The 14,341-nt window shown below is 47.5% G+C and overlaps 1 protein-coding gene across 4 annotated transcripts in view; it reads right to left on the bottom strand.

The window, feature by feature from the left end:
* The window catches only part of SMOC1 (SPARC related modular calcium binding 1), a 154,603-nt gene that overhangs the window by 43,155 nt on the left and 97,107 nt on the right, over window positions 1–14,341 (bottom strand). For all 4 annotated transcript variants that reach the window (XM_038545079.1, XM_038545081.1, XM_038545082.1 and 1 more), the window contains exons 4-5: window positions 11,876–11,975; window positions 9,528–9,575 (exon numbers count right to left, since the gene is read on the bottom strand). In XM_038545079.1, the coding sequence (XP_038401007.1) occupies window positions 9,528–9,575; window positions 11,876–11,975 (148 nt within the window). The remainder of the gene's footprint in view (window positions 1–9,527; window positions 9,576–11,875; window positions 11,976–14,341) is intronic.

The raw sequence follows: 14,341 nt of genomic DNA, 5'->3' as shown, positions 1-14,341 counted from the left end.
CAACTGCCAACCATGCCTTGTCCTTGAGGTGCAGCCCCCAGAAAGTTGCAGCCCCTGCACGGGCTCTGCAAGCCTGGCCAGACAGTGGGTTTGTGTGACAGCACAATTCCTTGCCCTGCGAGAAGGCCTGGCCCACGCACAGACAGCTGGAAGTCACTTCGACCCCGATGACACCGTTCAAAGCCTCCTCTGTTTGGCTTTTTGATTCCTGATTGACATTCGCTGGCAAGTGGAGATAAATGCAGGCTGAGGACAATGTTGATCCGCTCTGACTATTCTTAGCGAAAGACTTTTCAGAATAACAAACAAAACAAAACAAAAACTCAAAAACATTGGTGTGCTTAAGGGACTGAATAGAGCCCAAGAGGTCCAGGGAAGCAGGGCCGGGCCTTTCAAGGGGCTGGCAAGTCCATTGAGGAGTTAATTGTTTGGGTGTACAATGAGTTTATTCTGACCACATACAAAGAGCTTTCTCTTCCAGGTCCTTCAAAAGCAAATGTGTCAAAGGGGCCAGAGGAGGAATCTGTATTAATGGCATCTCTTGGGGTCTCTGAGACTGAGGAGCCTTGGAGAACGAGGAAAAAAGAAATCACCACCCCCCCTCCCGAGATTTGGAAGGTCTCTCCACGATCCCAAGTCCCCTTCGATTCTTGGGCTCTGCCCAAACCTTGTTCATCACGGGTCACCCTCCCTCTTTTAGGCTGCCATTAGTCATCTTTCACAAAGACATGGAGATAAACTTCAGCCCGGTAGAAGTACTGGAAGGTTCTTGATTTTGATGGGACCACATTTATGCCAGAGCCACCAGCCCCTTCAGCATGTGACTCAGGGACCCAGTGTGTGGAAGTTGAAATGATGTATTCTGGGCATCACAGGGAGGCAACGGTGCCTGTTTGCAAAAGTCCCTTAAGATCCTGGCCCAAATCATACTAGGAGGAAGACGGAATTTTAGTCAACATTTCCTGAGATACATGTCCCATGAATAATGCTCATAAATGTACTGTGAGCTGTCCTAATTCTGACCTTTGAGAACAGGGGTTATCTGGGCACTTCAGGTCCTTTCCAGAACAAGAGGTCAATGTTTTACATTCCCTCTCTACCCACCTGCATACTCCCTTCCAAAAGAAGTAAAAACAAGATCAAAGTTGTCGTTTTGCAAACACTTCCCTATATCCTCAAGCTCCATTCCCCTAAATAAAAGTAAAAACGTGATGCTGGTGAAAAAAACAATAGACCAGATATGGAAGAAGAGGAGAAAGAGGAGAAGGGTGAGGAGGAGAAAGAGAAGGAAAGAAAGGAGGGGAGAGAGGGGGGAGGAGGGGAAAGGAGCAGGGAGGAGGAACCAACAGCAGCAGAGTCAGTTCAGAGCTGGGTTCACAAAGAGAACTGGGCTAATTTTTTTGACTCTTTATTTTAAAATAATTATAGAATCCCAGGAAGTTGCAAAAATATTACAGGGAAGTTCCATGTATCCTTCACCCAGTTTCTCCCCATGATAACATCCTTATGGTGAATATAAATACATAGGTAACTTATATAGGTAACCTCATTATTGTACAATATCAGAGCTAGGAAACTGATATTGGTATAATCCATGGACCTTATTCACATTCCAGCAGTTTTACATGTATCACTTATGTGTGTGTGTGTGTGTGTGTGTGTGTGTGTGTGTGTGTGTGTTGGGGGGGGTAGTTCTATGCAATACACCATTTCCATCACCACAAAGATCTCCCTCTACTACTGCCACTTTATGATCACATTGCCCCTCCTCCACAAGATCTCTCACCCCTGGCAACCACTAATCCTTTCTCCATCTTTATAATCGTGTCTTTTCTAGAACGTTATATAAATGGAACCATGCAGTATATGACCTTTTGAAACCAGCTTCTCTCACTCTGCCTAATGCCCTCAAGATCCATCCAAGCTGTGGTTTGCACATACCAACGGCCTGTCCCTGCTTACTGCTGAGCCCTACTCCATGGTGTGGAGGCACCATGCTGTTTCACCCACTGAAGGACATTTGAGGGGCGCCTGCGTGGCTCAGCGGTTTAGCGTCTGCCTTCAGCCCAGGGCGTGATCCTGGGGTCCCAAGATCGAGTCCCACACCAGGCTCCCTGCATGGAGCCTGCTTCTCCCTCTGCCTATGTCTCTGTCTCTCTCTGTGTCTCTCATGAATAAATAAATAAAATCTTAAAAAAAAAAAAAAAAGGACATTTGAGTTGTTTCCCTCTTCAGTTACCACAGACAAGGCTGCCGTGATCATCCAGGTATGGGTTTTTGTGTACACACAAGTTTTCATTTCTCTGGAATAAATGCTCAGGAGTGCCATTGCTAGATTATATGGAGTGTATGTTTCATTGTTTACTCTTTAAAGGAACTTCCAAAGTATTTTCCAGAGCATCTATATCATTTTACCTTTTTACTAAGAATGTATGAAAGATCCAGTTTCTCCACAGCCTTACCAGCATTTGGTACTGTCACCTTTTTTTTTTTTTTAAGCTCCTGTAACAAGTGTATAGTGATATCCTATCATGATCTTAACTGGTATTTCTTTATGACTAATGATGTCAAACATATCTTTTATGTGTTTATTTGCCTTCTACATATGTGCTTTGGTGAAATGTCTATTTGTGTATTTTGCCCATTTTTAAATGGAATGGCTTTTCAAATGGTTGAGTTTCTGAGAGCTCTCTACATGTTCTAGACAGAAGTCCTATGTCGGATATGTGGTTTGTAAGTATTTCCCTCAGTCTGTACATTTTTGTTCTCTTAACAAGATCTTTCAGAGCAAGTTCTTAATTTCGTTCAGGTCTAATCTCTCAACTTTTAAGTTTTTTGAATTATGTGTGTGTTGTTCTAAGACACAAAAGCTCTAGGTTCACCTAGCTATCATTTCTTTTTTTTTTTTTTTTTCTTTTTTAATTTATTCCTGGGAGACACAGAGAGAGAGAGGCAGAGACACAAGCAGAGGGAGAAGCAGGCTCCATGCAGAGAGCCCGACGTGGAACTCGATCCCGGGACTCCAGGATCATGCCCCAAGCTGAGCCACCCAGGCATCCCCTAGCTCTCATTTCTGAGGATCTTCTATGTTTTCTTCTAAAAGTTTTATTAGTTTTACATTTTACATTTAAGTCCAACATCCATTTTTAATTAATTTTTGTACAAGACATGAGGTTTGGATTGAGGTTTTGGGGTTTCTTGTTTTTGTTTTTGTCTATGGGTGTCTAATCATTAAAGTGCCATCCTTCTCAGCTAATACCACACTGTCCTGATTACTATACCATAGTAAGTATTAATCGGAGTATTATGATTTCAACTTTGTGATATTTTGGAAAAGGCAAAATTACGGAGGCAGTAAAAAGATCAGGGGTGGCCAGGGATGGAGAACCCAGAGGACTTTTAGGACGGTGAAAATACTCTGTATAATATTTTAACAGTAGACACGTGTCATTATACATTTGTCCATTCCCACAGAAAGTACAACACCCAGGGTGACCCCTAATGTAAACTATGGGCCTTCGGTGATAATGATGTGTCAGTGAAGACTCACTAATTGTAACAAATGTGCCACTCTGGTGCAGATGTTGATAGTGGGGAGGCTCTGCCTGTGTGGGGGTAGGGACTGTCTGGGAAATCTGTGTACTTTCCTCTTCATTTTGCTGTGAACCAAAAACTGCTCTAAAAAAAAAAAAGTTATTTTTTAAAAAGGAAATGAAACAAACATTTTTGTCCCCATGATAGGGACAGGGAGGCGTCAGGGGCCTGATTAGGATTTGTACTCCCTGGGGAAAACTCTAGGCCCTACAGGCTACACGGAAGGCCTAGATATATCAGGGAGTTCACAGCAACTTGTTCAGAAGAACACAGGGAAGCATGAATTGAAAATTTATAAAATGTCACAAGGAAATAAAGCATTAAAGATCTCTTTGTTTTAAAAAAAATCAGAGAGAGTGATAACTCCTTAATTTTTTATTTTAAAGTTATTTTAGCTATCCTAGCTCCATTGCCTTTCCACATAAACTTGTAAATAAGCAGCTCTTGGATCTCAGTGTTCTGTCAGCAGGAACAGAATTGGTACAACAACAGTATTGGTACAACAGAGGCAATTTGTGGGCCTCTCCCACAGGAGCTGGAGGTAAGTGGTTCAGATGTGGCCTGGAGGCCTTTGCATCCACACACTGAAATCTCTGCCTCCATCGAGTTTCCTGGGTCATGTCTGGAACAGAACTCACTCAGTCAAGGAACAGTGAGCCAGTGAACATATTCTCAATGGCCTGACCATCTCTGGCCCTCACCTAGACCCTGGGGGATCTAGGGTACCAGGCAGAGGGATCAGGAACTTGCCAGTGGGCAGTTCATCCCAGGTAGTCTCCTCCAAGTCTTTCCTTAGAGGCTCTGGCCATGGGAACTACCAACCACGGCTGTTTGGAGGGACCACCTGCTTTCTCCCTGCAGAGGTGAGAGCTTCCCAGCCTCTAGAAGTCTGTGCTCCCCTGGGAGGCTTTACCTCCACCTGAAGACAACCCCTATAAGAAGAGGCTAAGAACCATTTGAATGTGAGTTCCACAAGGCAAGGTAAGGGCTCTTATCATGTTACTTGTTGCTGGGTCCTCAGTGACTATAACAAGCCTGGCACTTAGGAAGCTTTCAATAAATAAGAAGCCAAGTTTCAACCAAAGGTTACTAATAACATTGGGGACTCATAAGAATCTATGGCTAGGAGGCTTTTCCAGATCCCTCAACCTCATTTCCTCTCCAGTCCTTGAAAATGGGCATATGGCAGGGACTCAAACTATTCATTCAGCATCTTCCACGTATAACTTTCTTTCAGAGAGCCCAGAATGGGGACTGAGGTGGAGGGCAGGGCTTGAATACATGGAGCCAAGCTGAGGAGAGAGGAAGGAAGGAGATACAGCAGATGCATGAGCACCCAAGCATACCCACGCACACTCCTCTGCAACCAAACCCTGCAAAGCTGGTACCCTGGTGTGCCAGACTTGGTCAGGGTGGCCCAGGGCACCAGCAAGCAGCAGCAACACACATGCAGAGAGCAGAAGACTGCCTCACAGGTTCCTGGAGCTGCCTAGGCCTGGGTTCTGCTTCAGCAGGTGCTGTAGCAGGATGAATGCTTCTCCCTGGGGAAATCCAGTGCGAGCAGAGGCCAACCCGTAGAGGTCATCAGCTGCCCGGCTCCATTCAAACCCAACCCCAGATGGTAGGGAATCAGACTGTTGCCATCTAAGGGCAATGCTGACAAGGTTGCGGATGACCCTGCCTCTTCCTCAGTGCTGGGGAAGAGGAAAGACAGGTAGCTGGGAAGAGGTTGGAGTCCTTTGAGCAGGAGTGATGCTCCACGTATAGAATGTCCTCAGATAGCCGTGATGCATGCTTCAGGGCAGTGAGGTCAGTCTCCTTCGGGTGTACTGACCACAGGAGGGCCGAGGCTAGAAGCCACACAGTCCCCATCATCTGGGATGCCTGCCATCCCTCACCTGTGCCCTAGGCACATCCCTCAGCCCTGAATGAGTGTGCTGCTCAAGCCATCACCTGAGCGACAGGTCTTTCAAGCTGGCACCAACCTGTAGACCAGACTCCGTGACAGACTCTAAGAATAGAGACATAGAAAGGGACCCTGGATGAATAACTGTGACTCACTCTTTACTTAGAGCGCATTTCCTCTGGAGGAAATATGCCAACTGCAGGAAACTCCTGACGGCCCTCAGCGTTGAATCGCCGATTACTGACGCATCAGCCGGGGACCTGCGTGGTCCTGGGTGCTCACAAAAAGAAAGCTCCCAGAGAACCGCCAGCGAGAATTTTACAAGGGCTCTCCTGCTCCTCTCCCATTTCATTGTCCCTCACCGGCCATCACCCCCGAGCCTGAGAACTCCCGGCCCGCACCTCGCCAGCCACCCGCCCAGGACCCGTCCCTGGCTTGGTATTCGGCTCTCCCAGAAGCTCCCCATTCATCCACGTTCCTTAGCAGCAAGACCCCGAAAAGAGACACCTCAGGAAAAATCCGCAAGACTCGGCCGGCCAGGAAAGTCCACTCAGGGTAAAGCTGTGATCCCTAGCACGGTTTGCTGCCCAGGCGCTTTGAGCTGCTCGGGTGAAACCGTGGACTCCCCTCTACCCCGGCCCCGCAGCCTTCGGCTGTTGTAGCAGCAGATCGGCAGAGGGCAGAGCTCCGGGGCTGCCGGCGCCCTCCTCTCTCTGATAGTCCTCCGAAGCATCAATAAAACACATGTGGAGGCACGTGTGCCCCGCCCTTTGCATCTCTCTTCAAGGGCAAGGACCAAAGGAGAAGAAGGGGAGGGGAGCCAGGATGGGAGTGCTCCAGATCAATGGATATTTGAAACTCACACACATGGCCCGAGACCTACGCTGCACGTGTTAATTACCACACATGTGCCTATAAAGGGGTCCGTTAAACACAAGGGGCCCAGAGAACAGAGCGAGGAAAGGACATTCCAAGGGATTAAGTAAATAGTCTGAAGTTCTGACCCTCCTCCCCTCCGGAGCACGTGCATCTGGGTAAGATAACAGCGCCTCCCTCCCTCCCTCCCTCCCCCGCTTCTCCCCTCGGGCCCCACACCTGCGGACCCAGGCCTCCTGTCTGGGCCGCCGCCTGTGACCCGCTACTGCCTGGCCTCGCTCCCTCCTCCCTTCCTCCTGCTATCTCTCCCAGCCTCCTCCCCCAGCCTCCTCTGCCCGGCCTTCTCCTCCTCTCCTCCGCGGGACTAATTCCTGGCTGGCAACCAGACCCTCGTCTCCGCACAATACACCTTTTCATTCCTTCCAGGCGGAGAGAACCGATCCCTCTGAGCCCTGTCAGCGGAGCAGGCTCCCAAAGGCAAGAAGGGTGGAGAGAGAGATGCCTGGGCCCGCTCCCCGCAAGTTGCCCTCTGAGCACCCCCCCACTACTCTCCCACCCAGACCTGGGGCATCGCCTCCTTTGTGGTGGCACCTCTCACCCCACACGAGGGTCCGGGCCGCGCATCTCTGCAGCAGGCCTCAGGCCACGAGCTCCAGCTCTAGGGAGGTGCCGTCCAGGAGACGCCACGTGTGGGCACCAGCTCAAACAAGGGGCCTTTGTGTCTTTCCACCTGCTGCCCTCCGGAGCACATTCCATTCTTAAGTGGCAGCTGAGGGAGGGACCTCAGCGGCTGACACAGGATATTACAAATGCCCTCTCGCACCCTGTCCCCCTTCAAACCCCAGCTTCCTGGACAGGTGTGGCTTCAGGTGGCCCTTCCTACAGGTGGCCCGAGCCTGCTTTTCTGTGCACTGCCCATGGCAGACAAAGAGAAGAGGATTAGCACCTACGCTGATCCTCCGAAATAGAAGGAAGGAGAAGCTCTGGGCAAAAGTCAAGTCTCCAGAGGCGAGTGAGCCCTGGCATCCCCCACCAGGCCGCTGCACCAAAGAGGAAGCCTCCACAGAACCATCTGGGAGGGAGGAGCCCATCTGGAGTAGGGGAGCAAACTGCTGCAGACTGAACAACTAATCTCTGAGATGAGGCTTCCGACTCTACCCCTCTATTCCTTGCACCTTCCCTAGAGGAATCAGGTGTCCCCGTTCTCTCCCAATTGGTCAGCAGGAGCCCACAGTGGCCACAGTTCTATTTCTTTTGTTGTCCACAGGGTGCAAAGCCACATAAACCCCAAAAGTACTTCTCTGTACAGATTAAGATCTAAAATACCATGGTTCACCTTTTAGTTTGCTTTGGCAGGGAAAATCTGTATTGTCAGTTTTGCATGATTACCAATTGTTTTCTCTACCACCACAATCTCATGCACTGGAATAAAGGCGATGATCCTCAAGTCTTCAGTTGTGACAAGTAAAAACTGCAACTCCAGTAAATTGTAGACAGACACAAATACCATATAGTCTTGGTGAGTTCAGGTATTTGCAGGAAGAAACATTCATGCCCCTCTCCCATTGTCCCACCTAGAAGGGAACCACCAACACTCATGACTGCCTTTCCTGTTCTGGGAAGGACCTGAGGAGGCATTTGCTCCCTTCTTTTTGCCCACTTATGCATTCCTGCTTGCGGGATGGCGCACTGGTCCATGTTTTCTAGTGGGATCATGATGCTCCACTTCCATGTCCTCTTGGAGCATGTGTGTTAGGGGCAGCAGGTTCTCCAGAGTCTCGTTTCCTGCATTCAGGCCAGGTGATTTGGCCTCCTATTCCCATTCCTGTGGAAGAAGCATGCAGTGCAGGGGGCAGGGCCTCACCTCAGTTTCCATGTGACCACATGTGCAAGACAAGCCTATGCGCCTCACACTGGATCCTATGAAGGACTCTCCATGTGGACATTTAAGAATATGGAGTTCCCAAGACCCAGATTCAGGTGCAAAGCCTCAAACTCAGCTACCATCTCCTGGCTGGGATTTACCCAAGAGCCCAAAATGAGGATTCTGGAGTACTTGCACATGCAATGAAATTGATACTTGTTCCTCCTGCAGCTACCAGCACACACACACACACGCACACACACACACAACCACACTCTCTCTCTCTCTCTCTCTCTGTCTCTGCCTCTCTCTCTCTCTGTTGTCCAGGAGGTAAGTGGCAGTGGAGCGTAGTGTCCTCCACAATGGAAATTATGGTTAGCATATCCCAAGGACCTATTCCTCATGTTGGCTGCTCCACTAAACATCACTCAGACAAATGCCTTAATTGAGGTTAGCCACATAATTTGTAGGGCCTGGTGCAAAATGAAAATGCAAGGCCCTTTGTTCAAAAAGCAGGAAAATAGTGCCATTAAGGGCACCAAACTATAACATTTCATCTTCTCTTCCATGGTCTCTCTCTTGCCTTGTTACAGTGTTCTAAAATTTCCTATGGCACATTGTTCTAGGTAAAGAAGGATTCAAATGTTTAGCATACTGCAGAAGCCCCCATAGCACTCATCACAGAAACGATAGGCCAACAGGGTGACGAGGATGTGCACATGCACGCTTCACTGTCCCACTGGACTTTACTTAACAAAACACAAGTTTAGAGATAGAATGACTATGAATTCCAAGACAAACAGCTGCACAGTTTGCAAGCCTGTGAAGCCAGGTCAGTCTGAGTGAAGAAAAATCTGGATATGCCGAAACAATTACTAAGGAGAATCAGTGAGGGGGAAAAAATGTTCAAACAGGTTTCCAAAATAAGAAGGTCCAGGCTGACTTGGACATGCCTACCTTCATCATCCTTTTTGGTTTCATGCTGGCCACCTGGTAGCTGACTGATTGAACTGGCCAGGAACCAAGATTCTCAGGGTCCCTGAGAGCCAGCTCTATATGTACTCTGTGCTCACTCACCTGTCTTGGAAATTCTGGGCGCTTAGCCCCCACCACCCTATGAGCCTTACTTACCTCCTCCGGTGCTTCTAGGAAGAAACCCAGAATACGAATGGAGATTTTCTGTGGGGGACTTTTAGCTCCCACCCCGGCTCCTTCCATCTTGTCTAGAGCTCTTCTTGGACTGGCTTTAGAAGCAAACATTTGGATAGAGCATAAAACTCTACTCACCTTTCCTTCCTGAGTTACCCTGGCTCAAGGGCTTGTCGGTGACTGAACCTTGGGTAAAAGGGAAACAAAAACACAGACATTCAGAATGCATCGTGGTTGGTTTCTGTCAAAGGGCTGGCAAAGCCTGATGTTATGAAAATATGATTATGTATATACATATCCTGTATACACGTCTAGGGACATTATATACAAAGTACATACATGCACGAGTGGGGTGTGTTTAACATCAATGTCACTGATATCACAGTCCTGGTGAGATGAACCATGATTTCCAGGCACAAGTCTTGACCAGAGTTTCACAAAACTTCCCATCTATATAACCCTCTCAGTGAACATTCCAGTAACTGTCCTCACCTCCATGCCCCATCTCCCCCACTTCCCACCACCTCCATGTTCTGAGCCATATCCACTCAGTAGGGCCAACTGAAAAGAAGTCCCTCTTATTGCAAATGCAATGATTGACATGCCTTGCTGGTTAGAGCAGGAAATCGGTGATTTTCCATCTGCATTAAGTAGAAAATTGTTGGCCCAATTGTACTGAATGGGCCAAAATAGTCTGAGGCATGGAAACAATTTTCTAGACGCAGCCTATTCCTCAAGGAGGGGGTAGTGCGTGTGTTTGGCCAAATGCTTTGCCCTGTGTATGCTAGGATGCCATGTGCACCCATCCTGCAGTCCTGACCCTGTGGCACCTGTCTTCTCCAGGAAGCCCACACAGGCAGGGAAGAGCCAGCACAACCGCATAAGGACATCTGTGGAGGTTCCCACCACCAAGAGAAAAAACGAATCTCTATTTTCTCATTCCACATCATACCCCTTCTCCATATATTAGTTTTGTGAGAATTCAATTATATCACCCCGCATGGCTTGTTTCTAGTGCATTTGTTTGCTTTAAATGAAACTTTCCAGGTCATTTGCAAGGAGGGCTCATGCCTGCTCCTCCCCACACCAACCCCAATTAAGGTTTCCAGTTTCCATGTAAACCACAAATAAAGTAAACTTTCCATTTTGGCCTGCAAATCTTGGTTTCCTAATGTAGATACTTACTGCTCTTTCTTACCATTCCCTTTATATAGCAGGCAAGTAGAAAAATGAATAAATCTTGTGAAAAAGAAAAATGTTAGGATAGCAGGATTGCTAGCCCTTGGAATTTCCCATAGGTTTTAGAATAATGCTTTCTACTTTGCTTGCACTTAAAAATTAAAGATAAGTAAATAAATAAAACCTCATACACACAGATATGAAGAAATATGAAGCAGCTGGTGGCTGGGTGGGCTTTCTTAAATGAGAGCTGAGCCACACAGTGAATTAAGGGAGTGACTCCCAAGTCTCCTGCCATCTGAATGGAAATAGAAAGTATGGGGCTTGCATAAACCCCAAATCCACAATACCGTGAGGTTGACCTAAGAGCAAAATTTCTCTATGCCCATAGAGTTGGAAATAGAAAGGACTTAATTTTGCTATGGACTAATGTAGTTGGTCACTATGAAACAATGATTCCCTAGCTTGTCTAGTCATCAAAACCATCTGAGAAGCTTTACAAACATGTGTATTCCAGGTCTCACTCCAGACCTACTGGATCAGACTATACATGGAGGAGCCTTCACACCTGGGCTCTTTAATTCCCCAGGCACTGCTGACAGCAGCCAGATTTGAGGGTCACTGTGATAAAGTTTTCCATTACTCTACATTACATTGTTTGGGGAAGGAGGAGCAAATATATGGCATACAGGCCACCACTCTCCTCTCATGTGCCCATGACAGACATCGCTATTTGATCATTCAGGCTTCAATGCTGAACTCCCATCCAGTCTTAAAATCTATCTCAAGGGCAGCCCCCATGGCCCAGCGGTTTAGCGCCACCTTTAGCCCTGGGCATGATCCTGGAGACCTGGGATCGAGTCCCATGTCGGGCTCTCTGCATGGAGCCTGCTTCTCCCTCTGCCTGTGTCTCTGCCTTTCTCTCTGTCTGTCATGAATAAATAAAATCTTAAAAAAAAAAATCTATCTCAATAAAGTGCTCCCAAGGCCACTAGCAACCAGAGCACCCAAGCTAAAAACTTATATGCCATTTTCTAGGGATTATAGCCGATGCTTGGGAAGAGAGCACTGAACCAGAAACCTACACTCAAAATAAAGAAATATATACACAATAGGCATATATTGACCCTATTGCCCAGCTGACTACAGACCAAGTGTGTTGGAGTGGAATCCTCTCTGACCTGAAAGGGGGCTCATCACCACCACTCATCTTTCAACCATTTTTTTCCAAGCTTCCCCCATGAAATACAGGAGACCAGCTAAGGGGTCTCTCTCCAACTCTTTCTTCCCGCCCCTCCCTACGGTACCTGAACATACAGGAGTTTTATTCTGCACAGAAGAGCCACTGATGGGCTTCCCATCTGGGGTGACACACCAGCAGTACCCTGTGTAAGTATGGCACTGTACCTGTTCAGGGAAGTGGGGGAGGGGAAGAGAATCGTAAGTCTTGGGTCACCACAACAACAGTCATCTCCCACCCCTTCCAAAGCACTGCCACTGCTTGGGGGAGCTCTTTCCACCTCTCACCCAGCATCTGTTCCCATTGTTTCCTGCAGGTGGGCCAGTTAATTGACAACATGGATTATGCGTCTTCTGTGTGACCCCCAGGCCCAACTACAGCAATCTACCTACTTCTTTCTTATGGCTTTTTTTGATGCTGAATATCTTATATCATACCTAGATACATCCACTTTGTTTTTCCTGGGATGGTTCTCACCAAGACCTGCACATCCTCCCCACTGCCCCACCCCACCACCCCACCCCCAGAGCACAGGCATACATTCCCATCCAACTGTAAAAAATTCTGATTAGTAATTTGGCAAGTATAAGTTGGAATGTCACCATTGCAGGCTGAAATGACCCTTTTTAAACAAGCAATTACAAGTGAGGTTTTCTCTTCTTTTTTCTAGCTTCTCCCAGCATCGGGTCATTTAATCGGCCTGCCTACTGATCAGGTGGCTCTCCCAAGACAAGGGCACATACTAGCAGTTGCCCACTAGATGACGGGGTTAAGGTAAGAACAAAGTCACTTGACCCTGCAGGTCTAGTTCTAGATGCCCTGCTGCACCCCTGTGTGATCATCCTCAAGCCTCCATAACTAGGTCCACCCTGTCTGGGAATAGTAAACAAAAATGAGGCTTTTGCTTCATTCAAGATAACTCTTCTCTCTCTTCCAACAACTATCACTCTGTCCACCTCCTCTCACCCCACCCCACCCCGTTCTTGCCCATTTCCCAACATGGAGTTCCTAAACACAAATCAGGGCATCACTCCCCTGCTGAAAACCACTCCATAATTTGCCATTGGACTCAGGATAGAGATTAAGCTCATTTATGTGGAGCTCAAGGTCCCCTGTGATCTGCCCCCTGCCTATCTCCACAGCCTCATTTTGCACCCATGTCTCCATATACACCCTCCAATGAAACCACAGTGAGCCCTTTGAAGCCCACAAACACAGCCTAGGATTTCATGATTCTGAACATTTATTTGCTCTAACTATTCAGTGGTCCAGGATACCATTCCACAAATCATCCCCAACCCCCTCCTAATCCCTTTGTATTCCCACTCTCTTCATGATACACATTCTCTGCAAAGCAGGTCCCAGCCTCCCCGCCTTCTCTTCTCCTGACCCTCCATACACCCTGGCTCCCTTAATTCAGAAACCTTATCTGCTCACCAAGATTGTGACCCTCCTAAGGCAAGGGACTGCATACTGGTTATTTTTATCTCCTAAGCATCTAGCAGAATGCTTGACATTTACTGCAGGCATATGATAGGTTGAATAAGTCCTTAATTATCAAATTCCCTCAATTATTGGTCCCCATCAATTCTAAAAATGTAGCATCAATTTAAACAGCCCCACCACGTTGAACATGGACCTCAATGACAGCATGGGTGCCAAATGCAAAGATATTAACATGTGAAAAAAAAGTGCCTCTTGGGATCAAGGACATACTGGAATCAGGTACAGATAGTAATAGCATACAAATTGACTGGTGAAGTATATAGGGGGTATATAGACAAGAGAGATCTAATGGCTTGGGTGAAATCCAGAAATTACCAGAAAGGCAAAAAAGCTACAGAATGCCTTCTGCTTTCATGTAAGTACCAAAAGCTGTAGCCTTCCCCAAGATCAGTTGTTTTACTCCATACCAACCCATAGAAATCAGGATAAGAATGAGATGGGGGGCATCTTGTTCCTACCAGTCTAATAACTGGGTATAAATGAGGCATTTACCTCCACTGTCTGTAGAGAAACTACATTCATTGCCTTTGCTCCAGTACCAAGGTTCATTCCCACTTCATCTCCTGGAGACATCCATAAACCTGATGGCTGTGGTTGCTCCCACAGATGCTCACCCAAGATCAGTATCTTGGGTTGAGTCAGTGCTACCTTCTGAGAAAGCCTAATGATGAAATGGAAGAAACCCAGACAGACCTGGCTTTGAATCTGGGTCCAGTCAGTTACAAATTAGGCATGTTGCTTAGCCCTTTGAGCCCCGTCTATAAAATGAGGAGGACAGGGATGCCTGAGTGGCTCAGTGGTTGAGCACCTGCCTCTGGCTCAGGTCGTGATCCCAGGGTCCTGGGGTCAAGTCTTGCATCAGGCTCTGTTCAGGGAAACTGCTTCTCCCTCTGCCTATGTGTCTGCCTCTCTGTGCCTCTCATGAATTAAAAAAAAAGGTGTGGGGTGGGGAGGACAATCTCAAAGCCGGAGGGCCCGGCTTGGTGAGTCCATTGCTTGGCACGGCAGATGGCTGGGTACAAGGTGG

This window comes from Canis lupus, chromosome 8 (assembly GCF_011100685.1).
Source record: "Canis lupus familiaris isolate Mischka breed German Shepherd chromosome 8, alternate assembly UU_Cfam_GSD_1.0, whole genome shotgun sequence".
NCBI lineage: Eukaryota > Metazoa > Chordata > Mammalia > Carnivora > Canidae > Canis > Canis lupus.
Note: the sequence above shows the minus strand (reverse complement) of the source record. Positions and strands in the feature narration are given on the sequence as shown.